The sequence below is a fragment of the Eschrichtius robustus genome, chromosome 8 (assembly GCF_028021215.1).
Source record: "Eschrichtius robustus isolate mEscRob2 chromosome 8, mEscRob2.pri, whole genome shotgun sequence".
In the NCBI taxonomy this organism is placed as follows: Eukaryota; Metazoa; Chordata; class Mammalia; order Artiodactyla; family Eschrichtiidae; genus Eschrichtius; species Eschrichtius robustus.
This window is the reverse complement of record NC_090831.1, coordinates 128,110,016-128,122,178: the sequence shown is the minus strand read 5'-3', so window position 1 is coordinate 128,122,178 and position 12,163 is coordinate 128,110,016. Positions and strand designations below refer to the sequence as shown.

The window sequence follows — 12,163 nt, the reverse complement described above, 5'->3', positions numbered from 1 at the left end:
ATTCTGGAGAAAGTGAAGGGGGAACGGGAGGTGTGCCCCGGGCAGGGGGTAGCTGATGTTATCCTCAGCGACGTGCCTCCTCTCTCCCTCTCACCTTTGTCTTAGTAAAGATGTTTTTCTCTTTTAACTAGAAGCCTTCAGGTAAAAATAAAGCAGCCACAGAAAAAAAAAATTAGTCTTTTTTAGGGTTAAACATCAGAAGACAAGCCTGTGCTGCTTTGGCCAATCAGATACGCCCCTGCCAGCTATAATATAGTACTGAAGACAGCCTCTCGCACAAGCTCTCAGGCTTGCTACCATTTAAAATCAGACTCTTTTTGTCTTTTGATTGCTGTCTTGAGCCCCAACTCCGATGTGTTCCGTTATCAGCGGCCAGCAGCCTGCCGTTCCAGCCCCCGTCTGGGTGGGGATCGGTGGCGAGTCCCCCGCAGCGGCGGCGGGCAAGGTTATATAGGAAGAGAAAGAGCGAGGCAGAGAGCGAGGGCGCCAGCAGCCAGCCGGAGCGAGCGAGGGAGGGAGAGCGCACGGGCACACACACTCGCACACCCGCACCCTCGCGCACTCAGACCTGCTCGGGCCAGCCGTGAGGTCCCTGGGCTCCATGGACGAGATGCTACTGCTGGCGAGATGTCTGCTGGTGGTGCTGGTCTCCTCGCTGCTGATGTGCTCGGGGCTGGCGTGCGGACCCGGCCGGGGATTTGGGAAGAGGCGGAACCCAAAAAAACTGACCCCTTTAGCCTACAAGCAGTTCATCCCCAACGTGGCTGAGAAGACCCTAGGGGCCAGTGGAAGATATGAAGGGAAGATCACGAGAAACTCGGAGCGATTTAAGGAACTCACCCCCAATTACAACCCTGACATCATATTTAAGGATGAAGAAAACACTGGAGCGGACCGGCTGATGACTCAGGTAGAAACCCAGCACGGGGCGGGGAATGTGTCGCTTTCAAGGGGTTATGTGTAACCCTGCCGTTCTGTCTGTTTGCTCTTCAGGCAGGTAGAGAGCCGATTTTGCCCTCTGCTTCCCCACCCACCTGCCGGCCTACCATCCCTTCCTCTTCCTGGAGGGGAATGGAGGTGAAGGGTCCAGCTGGAGAAGTTTAGGCTGGGGGGTGGGGATAAGGACGCTAGGAGATGTGGTCCTTGGATGGCCCTGATTTGATATGTCCTGCTGGGATGGCCTTCCCATCCTGCCTCAGCTCTGGCTTGTAACTTGGGGAGACCTTCACTTTGGGGGCCTGTCCTTTCCAAGTTGGGAGTGGGAATGGAGAGAGGGGGCAAGCATCCCCCCCATAAACATAAAGTGGCGTCCAGATCACTGTACAAGTGTAGCCTCGGCGCTTACACGTTTCCCTCCTCCTCTGTGTTTTTCTTTCCCACCACTACTACCCCCCCCCCCGCTGCCCCCCACCAAAGACCCTCAACTGGAAAAGCCAGGAGGCCGGGCTGACAAAAGGTCGGGGCTCCAGAGGCGGCTGGGCTGGTCCCTGACCGTATCACATAGCTCCACTGCGATTCCATCGCTGGCACTTGTGCCCGTCAGAGTGTGAATGTATCGATATTTCTTTAAGGATGCCCTCTTATTCTCCCGAGCCCGCGGTACTTGAGGGGAGGGACTTAGAACTTACTGGCATTGCATCACGCTAGTTTTCAACCTGCTTGCATAGGAAATTAGGAGCGACTAGATATTAGCGGGAGGGGGGGCTGGAAAGAAGAACCGAAGCAAAACACGCATTCCTCTCTCCCTCTCCGCCTCCGTTTGAGACCTCTGGCTGCCAATCTGCCCGTCAATGGCAGACTTTCTGCAACTCCAGGCACGTATAACTGAAGCTAGAAATGGATTTCCTGGCAAATATAGGTCAACATCTTTTTTATTGCCCTATTAAAATATTCAAGTCCTACCTTTAGGGCCAGGAGCGCACCGCAGCTGACGGAGCGGCGCTGGCGGGGCGCAAGTGCAGGGGAGGCTGGGGGTGGGAGGGACCGAGGAGACACCTCCCGGCCGCTCCGCTCCCCAGCCCGATGCCCGGCCTTGCTGCGGAGCCGAGGAAGGCCAGGGGCAGGCGGGGTAGCGGGCTCCAGCTGACGGACGGAGGCGGAGAGGGAGGGGAGGAGAGGGTCCTCATCCCCGGCTCTCTCGCATCTGCTCCCGACCACCTTAAATCTGGACCGCGAGTGTGGACGCGCGCGCCTGTGCCCGAGAGCAGCGCGAGCCGCAATTAACTCTGCGCAGGCCGTGGGGTGCCCTGCGCGTGCGGCCAGCTGCGGGCGCTTCTCCGGCTCGTCTGGGGCTCCGACCCCCTGGTCACCCTCGGTCCCGGCGGCAGGGCAGGGGCCTTCCCGGGATCCCTCGGCACCGGGGAGAGGGGCGCGAGGCCAGAGGAAGCGGGGGGGGGGGGGGGGGCGGGGACGCCGGAGGTCCCCGAGCCGGAGAGCTCAGCGGCCGCCGCGGTCCGCGCCGGGCCGACGCGGGAGGGAGCGGGTCCCGGCCCGCGCCCTGCCCGGGTCCCCGGGCCTCGCCGCCCCACCTACAAGTGCGAGCGCGCGGAGCCGCGCACCCGGGCAGACGCCTCTCGGCTCCACTTACTCCCGGGTTATCGATCCCGCGGCTCGGGTTTCAGTGCGCGCGGGGCTGGGCTGCGGCCGCCCGCCGGCCCCTCCACGCGCCCGAGCGCGGGCTCGGCCAGGGCTCCCGGCGGCGCTCCGACGGCCCGGCTGGCGAGGCGGCGCGGGCGGGCCCGGCGGGCCCGGGCGGGAGGGAGAAGCCGGTTCCAGGGCGGAGGCGCCTCGCGGGCCTGGGCGCCCGGCCCGAGCCCCCCGCCGGGTCCCTCGCCCCGCCGCCCCCGGCCGCCCCGCCGGGACCTACAGCCGCGCGGCCCGGCGCCCGGCCGCTCTGGCCGCAGCGTGCGCTGGCAGCATTTGAACTTCTGACCTTCTGTCAACTTCCCTCAGACGAACGAAACGAAAACAAATACTTTTTTTCCCTGGGCAGTGGCTATTCCCGTTCCCAGCACAAAAGGAGGGGGGAGGGGCAGCCGCCGTCGGGGTGGGGTGGGGAGAGCCAGGCCAGGCGTGTGCCACGGACCCCAAAACGTGCCCTAAAAACCTGGAGGCTGGGGAGGGGGGGTGGCCTGAAAGGCGCCCCCTGCTTTACCCCTTCCCCGTCCTTCCTGCGTCCCCGGTCCTAAGAGTTAAAGTGGGGAAGGCGGGGGACCTGGGAGGTGAGGGCAGGGCCGGGGGAAGGGGAAGCGGCAACGCCTCCCGGGCTCCTGGGGCACCTGCTCCCCCGCCGGCCCCCCACTTAAGATAACCACCTAGACTCTGCTCTCGGGTGCGTGTCCCTCCTCCCCCGTCTCTGCGTGTCTCTGTCTCCCTAATGTGACTGCCGCCCAAGTCCCTCAACCATGGCAAGATCGTCCCCAGTGGAACTTTCAGAGCAGTTCAGGAACGCAGGAGCTCCTGGTTAATATTAACTCCGAGAGGGGGAAGCGCAGACAGACACGCTCTCCCCGCAGGCCGCGGTGCCGAGGGGCTCCGAGGGGGCAGGAGGCCGCGAGGGGCCGGCCTGCGGGCTGTGCCGGGGACCGGCCCGAGGCGCCACGTTGGGCAGATTTCCGGGTGCGTGGCGGCCCCGGGGAGCGGCGCTCAGGTGTGGGTTTGAAGGCAGGGGCCTGGTTTTCCGGAGGGGGGGGGTGGAGGAGCGGCGAGAGGTGTGTGCGGGGACCCGAGGAGACCCTTCTGAAGTCGGGACACCCCCTCCCCCGCGCTGGGGAAGCCCGTGGGCGTCGGCGGTGACAGTCCCTGCTCGGCTCCCGGGCGCGGAGCGGCTGCGCAGACTGGGGAGGTGGCGGGAGCTCAGGCGTGGGGAACAACTTGGCCTCCGCCGACACAAAGCCGGGCCCGTCGGCCCCTGTGGGCTTCACAGTGGCTGCACAGAGGCGGGGTTGATTCGCGGCACACGACCCAGTGAATTGATAACCGGCCCGGGCTTCCCGGCTCTGCCCGCGACGATCCCGCCCGGCCGGGGCGCAGAGACTCTTGCAGCCGCGGGCCGAGGCCGCGTTGCGCCTGGCGGAGCCCGGGCCTGCCTCGGCCCTGGGCTCCTCGCCTGGGGTCTCCATTGCCAGAGTGGCGCAGCTCAGAACGCTGGGGGATGGTACGCGTGCTCCCCTTCCTGCCCTCCTCCTCGCCAGCGGCCCCGGGGGAAGCCATTGAACGCTTCATCTGCCCCCCGAAAGCAGGGAGCTGGGGTGCGATGGGGGCTCGGGAAGCGACTGTCTGCGTGTGCGCGTCGGTGGTGTGCGCCTGCGCAGCCGGTTCCACATCCCGGCTCTCAACTGACCCTGGTTTACTGATTGATTTTCATGTAAAACGCATTCAATCCTCAAGATGACCTCACTCAAACTCTGTCCTTCTGACTTTTCTTTTTTTTTTTAAGAAAACTGTTGGCGGGCCCAGAAACCTGCAAGCGCTGACCTGTTACCAGGACCGCCCCCTAGCCTTCTGCCCTCCCTCCACCACGCGCGCGCGCGCGCGCACACACACACACACACACACACACACACACACACACTTGCTGTATGTCTAACTCTACAACCATATACTGGCTTTTACTGCTGCCAACTACACAGGACTTTTCCTGTCGCGCAATCGGCCGCATCCCCTTAAAACGCGGCAACGGCCCTTGCAGGAGCCCTCCGCCTCCCTGCGCTCTGTAAGAAAGAGTTCCCCCAGGCTATAACAGGGTCCTTGCCGGGGCCGGCTGGTCCTCTCGGTAACCGGGGTCCCCGCCCGGATATCAGCCCTACCCTCTGCAGCAGTCAACTTGGAATTGTCCCCTGTCCCCCCCCCCGAGTCTGCCTCTCTGGGGGATGCCCCCATCATGATTTTGTCACCACCTCCCCTTTTTTCAACCCCGCACCAGCCGCAGTATAAACGTCCAGTGAGTTACTGCCCACACAAACATGCACGTGATTCAACTCTTTCTTGCATCCTTGTCTGAATGGGACCCGAGAATTATACGGGAACTCCCACAGCTTTACCCTGGCTTGAGTCCCGCCTATTCACTGCTTCTTTACTCCTACTGGCAGCTTCCTTGTGGGAGGGGGGGGGGAACCCCAAGGGCTGTTTCCAGAAGAAGCCTCCCTAAGGCAAGAGCTCAGAGGCCCCAGGCCTCTCTGGCTCCCCTCCCCTCCCCCCCTCCCCTCCCCCCTCCCCTTCCCCCACCTCTTAAGTTGGCTCTTCAAACTTGCAGGACACCATTCTGCGCCGGCCAAGAAAACAAGAGGGGGGGAGGGAACAGGTTAAGGAAAACAAGAGACACAATCAGACCACAGAAAAGCCGGGAGAAAAGAGTTCCACGGGGAAAAGGAATGTGGCTGTCCAGATAAAGAATGTTTGTCATCCGGCCCTGGTCTTATTGAAAATTATAACTCACCTGGTTGCCTTTCACTTCTGGTTCCCCCACCCCTTCGGCTGCTATCAGGGTCCCACCACCCTCTCTACCTTTGGCTTAATTCTCACCTCAGATAGGCACAGGGCAGAGATAAGGCGAGGCTTTTAACTCTGTAAGAAGTATACCGTGTATTTTTCTTTCTACGGCTAAGTTGCACCCGGGGCCTCTCTCCCGCCTCCGGAGAGGGAGTTTGTCCAGGGAGTTGGGTGGAGCCTTGCACAGGTGCGGAGCGATGGGGCCACAGAAGAGGGCAGGGGCGTGGAGGGCATCGTGGAGGGCGCGGGCCATAGCCTAGGGTGCTCCTGGCGGCTTCTGCAGCCACTGTCCAAAAACACGCAGTTTACTTATTTCGAAGACAGACATTTCATCTGCTTCTCAGGCCCTGACAGGGGCCCTGCTATTTCAGGTGTGGAGAAAGGCGCTCACGTCTCCTCCAAGAGGATGTGCTCCGCCTACTGATGCCACCCCCTCCTCCCTAGCCGAGCTCCCCCTCTCCGGAGCAGGCCGGCCCGTTCCAGGCCTGGCCTTGTCTCCCTACTTCTGCGCACAGCCCGCATCCTGGGGGGCTGGGCAGAGCAGCCCAGGGGTAGGGTTGGGGCAGGCCCGGACACTCACGGGCGCTGGGTGCCCCCTTCTCTCCACAGCGGTGCAAGGACAAGTTGAACGCCTTAGCCATCTCCGTGATGAACCAGTGGCCAGGAGTGAAGCTGCGGGTGACAGAGGGCTGGGACGAAGATGGCCACCACTCAGAAGAGTCGCTGCACTACGAGGGCCGCGCCGTGGACATCACCACTTCGGACCGCGACCGCAGCAAGTACGGCATGCTGGCACGCCTGGCCGTGGAGGCCGGCTTCGACTGGGTCTACTACGAGTCCAAAGCGCACATCCACTGCTCGGTGAAAGCAGGTGAGGGGGCGGGCCCACCCACCCAACCATGCCGACAGCACCCCCCAGCAGCTCCAGATCTGTGCCCCAAAGCCTGGCTCACGGGCAAGAGGAAAGTGGGGAGGAGGGGGGCAGGCGGGGAGGGGATTGGGTGATGACTGGTGTTGCTGTGGCGGGAATGGACTCCGTGAGGCCTGTCCCAGTCCCCAGCCGGGAGCTGTCCCTACCTTTGAGGCCACAGAGGCCCACGTTCTCTGAGCCCAGATGCAGAGGGCATCTGGCTTCTCGAGCCTTCTCCCACCCCTGTTTCCGGAGTCCCTGCTGCAGGTGGCAGAGACAGGGAGGAAAGATGGTGGGGCGGGGGGACTGTCCTGGTGAGAGACTGCAGCCCTGCCCAGTCGGCCAGCTCTGGCCCAGAGCCCCTGTCTCAATAGAGCTTAAGAATGAACGACTCCCCACTCGCCATCGGCCCGCACCCGGCACAGGAGGTTCTGCCCGGGGTGGAAGCCCCGGTCCACTCCCTTCCCCCCTGAGCGCCTGTGGCTTCTGAACTAACTTAACTCACTCGGCCTTTGGGAGGAGGCCTGATGGGAGGTAATAAAGCCGGTAGTTACCACTTCCAACATCTGGAGGCCGCAAGCCCAGAAGCATCCGTCCTTATTAGGAACCAGCTGGGCTGCCCTGAGCCACAGGCAGGGCCAGGAAAGCCAAGCCTGCAGCTGGAGCCCCCGCCCTGCTGCGTGAGGCTGACTTCCCTGGGCCTGCAACGCCACACGCTGTTGCTGGCGAGGAACAGCTCCTGCAGGAAGGCGCGCGCGCGCGCGCACAAGCCCCAGCTCCACTGAAGCAGGTCTCTCCAACTCTAGGCAGAAGCCGGCGCATTTAGCAAGGCAGTTCACAGTGAATTTGGGAAGAACTGCGTCTCCCCCCACCCCAAGTTTCGCCTGTTTGTCTCCTAAACTGTATTTTAATAGCGTATGTCAGTAGAAAAACACGTTCAAAGTGTCGAGGCACACTTTGGAGGTAAGGAAAGTAGTGGCCTCCTGTAACAACAGAAAGAAAAGGTGCGTAAGGCTGGGGAGAAGGTCTGCGCTTAGAGCCCGGGAAAGGGTCTCAGACGCCAGCAGGGCGGGGAGGCGCGCCCCGACTTCGCGGGGCTCCTAAACGGCGGGGCGGCGCGGCGCGCGGCCCCCTCCGGGCCACCCCTGTCCGCGGGGTCCCCCTGGCGGGGGTCCCTCGAGGTCTCCTCGCAAATGAGCAGCGGTCGTGCGGCCCGGGACCCCGCCGGGGGAGCCGGGCCGGGCGCGCAGAGCCGCTCATTGGCATTCCGCGCACACGGGCCGGGCGCGGGGCGCTGCGTGTCAAGCAGGGTCGTGCGACTCGACGCCTCGGGCTCGCCTGCGTCCCGGGCGCATTCCGGGCGGCTATGTCGGGCCTCCAAAGGCCGGCCCCGCACTTCATGCCAGAGAAAACGATGAGAAGATTAAAAGCCCTCAGTAATTCCAGCAGGAAGATTCTTTCTCGCGATCTCTATTTGCAAAAAGCAGGATCCCGGAGATTGGAATGCAAAGAAGACGGGGACGTCCCCGCCCCTCCTCCACGGCCCCCTGCGCGCCGCCCGACTCCGATTATTGTCCTCGGGACAGTGAGCCTCAGAGAGCGACAGAGGCCGGAGAAAGCGGGTAGTCAAGGGGCCTTGAGAACCCGGCGCTTCCAGAGCTCGGAGCAGGCCCCGCCATTTAAAATTCAAATACACATCTCGAGTGCTTGGAAGAGAGGCCTGGCTGTGCAAATAGTGCTTGTGAGGCCCGGGCTTCTGGAGAGCCCGCGTGTGAATCGCCGGGGGTGCGGCGGGGGGGTTGCACCTGAGCAAATAGGGAGGGGGCGGCCCAGAGCTGGAGAGAGAGGGAGCCGAGAAGGCGTGGGGGGGATGGAAGGAGCCCCTCTTCCAAGAGCGCCTCCCATTTGTTGCAGAAATTACAATGACAGTGGCGAGCCCTTTATTGGATTTTAATTAGAAGATCCACACAAGCCCCGGATTTTCACACCTCGGCCAGTTCTCTGGAATGTTTGTCCAGTTGCTACAACTACTACAGCTATTTTTCAGCCCCGCCCTCGCCCCCAACCGGCCGACACCAACCGGCCGACACCAAGACCCCCGCTGGGCACTGGGGGCGGGGTGGGGGCGGGGAGCGGCCGAGGGTCCCCGCCGCGCAGCCCGGGTGCGGAGCGCACGAGGGGGCGCTGCGCCCCGCGCCGGAGGCGGGAGCAAAGGAGGGTGCGCCCCGGCGCCCGGGTGAGCTCAAGGAGGCTTCCTGAGGAATCCAAGTGGAGAGCAAATACCCTCTGAATTCGTGGCGAGGTTGGGTGTGTGCTGAGCCGGCGGCGGAGGGGGGCGGCGAAAGGGAAGGAGTGTAACCGGCCTCCCGCCGGAGACGCCAATCGACCTTTGTCACCGCCAGTCCAATCCTAAGAGAGTCGTTAAGGAATGCGTCTGCGTCTGAATTCGGTCACCGAGGCGGTGGGGATGGGGGGAGGGAGGTCCGCGCGGGACCAGCCTGGCATCTCTCCCCGGAGCCACGCGCTTCCTCGGTCTGGGCGCGCGGGACACCAAGCGTGCGCCCCCCTTTCCAGTCGCGTCCTCCTCTCGGGACTCACCGCCCTGTCTCCTCTCCTCTCCCTTCTCTTCCCCCGCAGAGAACTCGGTGGCGGCCAAATCGGGCGGCTGCTTCCCGGGCTCGGCCACGGTGCACCTGGAGCAGGGCGGCACCAAGCTGGTGAAGGACCTGCGCCCCGGGGACCGCGTGCTGGCGGCCGACGACGAGGGCCGGCTGCTCTACAGCGACTTCCTCACCTTCCTGGACCGCGACCACGGCGCCAAGAAGGTCTTCTACGCGATCGAGACGCGGGAGCCTCGCGAGCACCTGCTGCTCACCGCCGCGCACCTGCTCTTCGTCGCGCCGCACAACGGCTCGGCCGTCCGGGAGCCCGAGGCGCTGTCGGGCGCCGGGCGGCCGCCTGGGGGCGCGCCGGAGCGCCGGGCGCTCTTCGCCAGCAGCGTGCGCCCCGGCCAGCACGTGTACGTGGTGGCCGAGCGCGGCGGGGATCGGCGGCTCCTGCCGGCCGCCGTGCACAGCGTGACGCTGCGCGAGGAGAGCGCGGGCGCGTACGCGCCGCTGACGGCGCACGGCACCATCCTCATCAACCGGGTGCTGGCGTCGTGCTACGCGGTCATAGAGGAGCACAGCTGGGCGCACCGGGCCTTCGCGCCCTACCGCCTGGCGCACGCGCTCCTCGCCGCGCTGGCGCCCTCGCGCACGGACCGCGGCGGGGGCGGGGGCGGCGGCCGCGTGCCCCCGGCCGCGCCAGGTGCGCCCGACGCGCCAGGCGCCTCGGGCATCCACTGGTACTCGCAGCTGCTCTACCAAATAGGCACCTGGCTGTTGGACAGCGAGGCCTTGCACCCGCTCGGCATGGCGGTCAAGTCCAGCTGAAGGCCAGGGGGCCGGGGAGGGCACCGGGAGGGGGCGGGGCGGGGCGGGCGGGGGGAGGGGCGAGATACCGCAAATGACACACGGAAAAAGCGCACGAAATGAGACTTTAATTATAATAATAATTAATAATAATAAAAAAGTAGGACAGTCCAAAGTAGACTATAAGGAATCAAAGACCCCGAGAAATTCTGTTGTTGTGTTTAGTTTATATATATATATTTTTGAATTTTTTGATTCCTGTTTAATTTTGGTTATTTTTTCACCTCTCCTGGCTATTTATTTGTTTGGTATGAATAGATGTTTTAAAATAATATGAACCGGACCTTCAAGAGCCTTAAATAGTTTGTTTCTTGGATAATTTATTATCATGTGAACTGTACTCACAGGGGGAAAGATTATTTTGTGAGGCCAAGCGACCCGCTCAGAGTCTATTTTTCTACATGTCCCTCGTCCTGACTTTCAGAAAGCAAAATTCTGTCCTCTCCATGCCTCGTTTGCAACGCTCCTGCTTTTCAGCAAGTGTAAACTAAAACATGCTTCATGGGGGTCCACAAATTATATTTTTATACACAGAATTGTAAATTAGATTTTTGAGAGATCAATACTTAACTGAATTACATTTCATTTTTGAAATAGTGTAAAATATGAAAATATATTATTTTAATTTAACTAGTTTCCAATGTAACAGCCATCTCCTGTTTTGTCTTCTGGGTTTAATATTTGCTTTGTCATCACCATTTTGGCCACATTCTTGGAAGTCAAGACTGTTACACACTCACACACACACATACACTTTTTTTTTTCTTGGACAAACTGGAAGAACTCTGTTATTTTTAACTTCAAAGAATTTATTAGAAAATAATATTTTTTAAAAGCGCACATAGTGATGATCCCACAAGGATGGAGCCTGTAGTTTGTACAGAGAAAAACAAAGGATGTTTTTGCATTAATAAATTGAGAAATAACTGCTGTAAATTTACTAAAATGTATTTTTGAATATTTTGTAATAGTTTTATAGAAATAAAATGTGCCACGCACAGCCTGGTTAGTATATAATAACTAAGAATTCCTGTTGCAGCCCTTTTTCTTTCCTTTTTTTGGCTTCTTTGTTTGGGAAACCTAGTGCTGACAAGAGTTCCCAGTATTATATTTAGATGTGTTGCTTATACTGTGAATTCAGATCCACTTACGTAGGTAACCGAATTGACTCGTTTGTTTTCGTCACTGGAGAAACCTCAGCTCTGTTTGTATTTATTGTGTGAAAGTCTCTCTACTCAAAGGATGGCGGTGCCATGCTGGGTGCCCTTCTGCCCTCACCTCCCCCAGCTTAACCAGCACAGCCTCAGTGGCTGCCTGGAGGAGACGGCCTGGGGCAGTCACCCAGATCTTCCTCCCCAGGCCCCGTGTCATTGTTGGCCGACTTCATTCCCTCCACTGGGTTGACCCAGGTTGGGGTGCACTGTCCCCCTGGCCTTGCAGGGAGGCAGTCCTTAACTGCTTTCTGAAGTCCTGGGGTGCCCTTTTCAGGAGGGTCCCCAAGGAGAGGCCCAGGTGTTGACGATCTGCGGGAGGACGTGCTCCCTGCCTGCTCTGTGCGGACCCCGGCCTTCCCTCCTCTCCCGTCACACCCACTAGAGCCTCAGGGTGCCGGGGTCCTCGGGCCACACTGGTGTCTCCAAGTTGTCTGTCTTGAGTGGTTGTCAGGCGAGTACGTCTGTCCCTAGGTCGTGGTCCTCCTTCTGCGGGCGCCCTGGGGGCCAGCGCCCTGTGTCAGCCGGGCCGGGGGGACAGGTCCTCCGTGCCTGGTGCTGTGTCATAGGCTCAGCCGCGCTGGGCGGTCACTGAGGGCTTTGGTTTAGTGAAGGCTGCTGTCCCGCTTTGCGCTCTGGGCCCAAATGCCTCTGCAGGCTGAGCTTCGGAAAGGTGGGCCGTGTGGCCTCAGGGCGTCTCAGCAGATTAAACATGTCTGGAGGCGGGCCTGGGTTTAGGGGAACAGAATTGAACTCGACGGCCTCGGGCCGGTCTCGGTCCCACCTGGTCAGGGTCTGGAGAAGCTGCTTCTGAGGCTAGGGCTGAGGCCCCTGGGGGCTTCTGTGCTGAGGTCTGGTGAGATGTGGCTCTCCAGGAGGCCGAGGGCCCCGATGGGTGGTGCTGGGGCCAGAGCTCACCCTCCGGGCAGGAGTGGTCCCCGGTCCTCCTTGGTCCCCTAGGTGGTCAGCAGGGTTTCGATCCCTGGTAAGGTTGGTGGTTTCTGTTCCGGTGACTGTTCAGGTCTGAGTGTGAAGTCAAACCAGGGGCACAAAGCACACCAGCAGCTCTGGCCAGACTG

General features: G+C 61.1%; 1 protein-coding gene across 1 annotated transcript; it reads left to right on the top strand.

Annotated features, from left to right (window-relative positions):
- The first annotated feature begins 601 nt into the window (after positions 1–601).
- On the top strand, positions 602–9,834 carry SHH (sonic hedgehog signaling molecule). The gene is made up of 3 exons (XM_068550206.1): positions 602–910; positions 6,100–6,361; positions 9,038–9,834. Exons 1-3 carry the CDS (start codon positions 602–604, stop codon positions 9,832–9,834), a joined length of 1,368 nt encoding a protein of 455 aa, XP_068406307.1.
- The last annotated feature ends 2,329 nt before the right edge of the window (positions 9,835–12,163 follow it).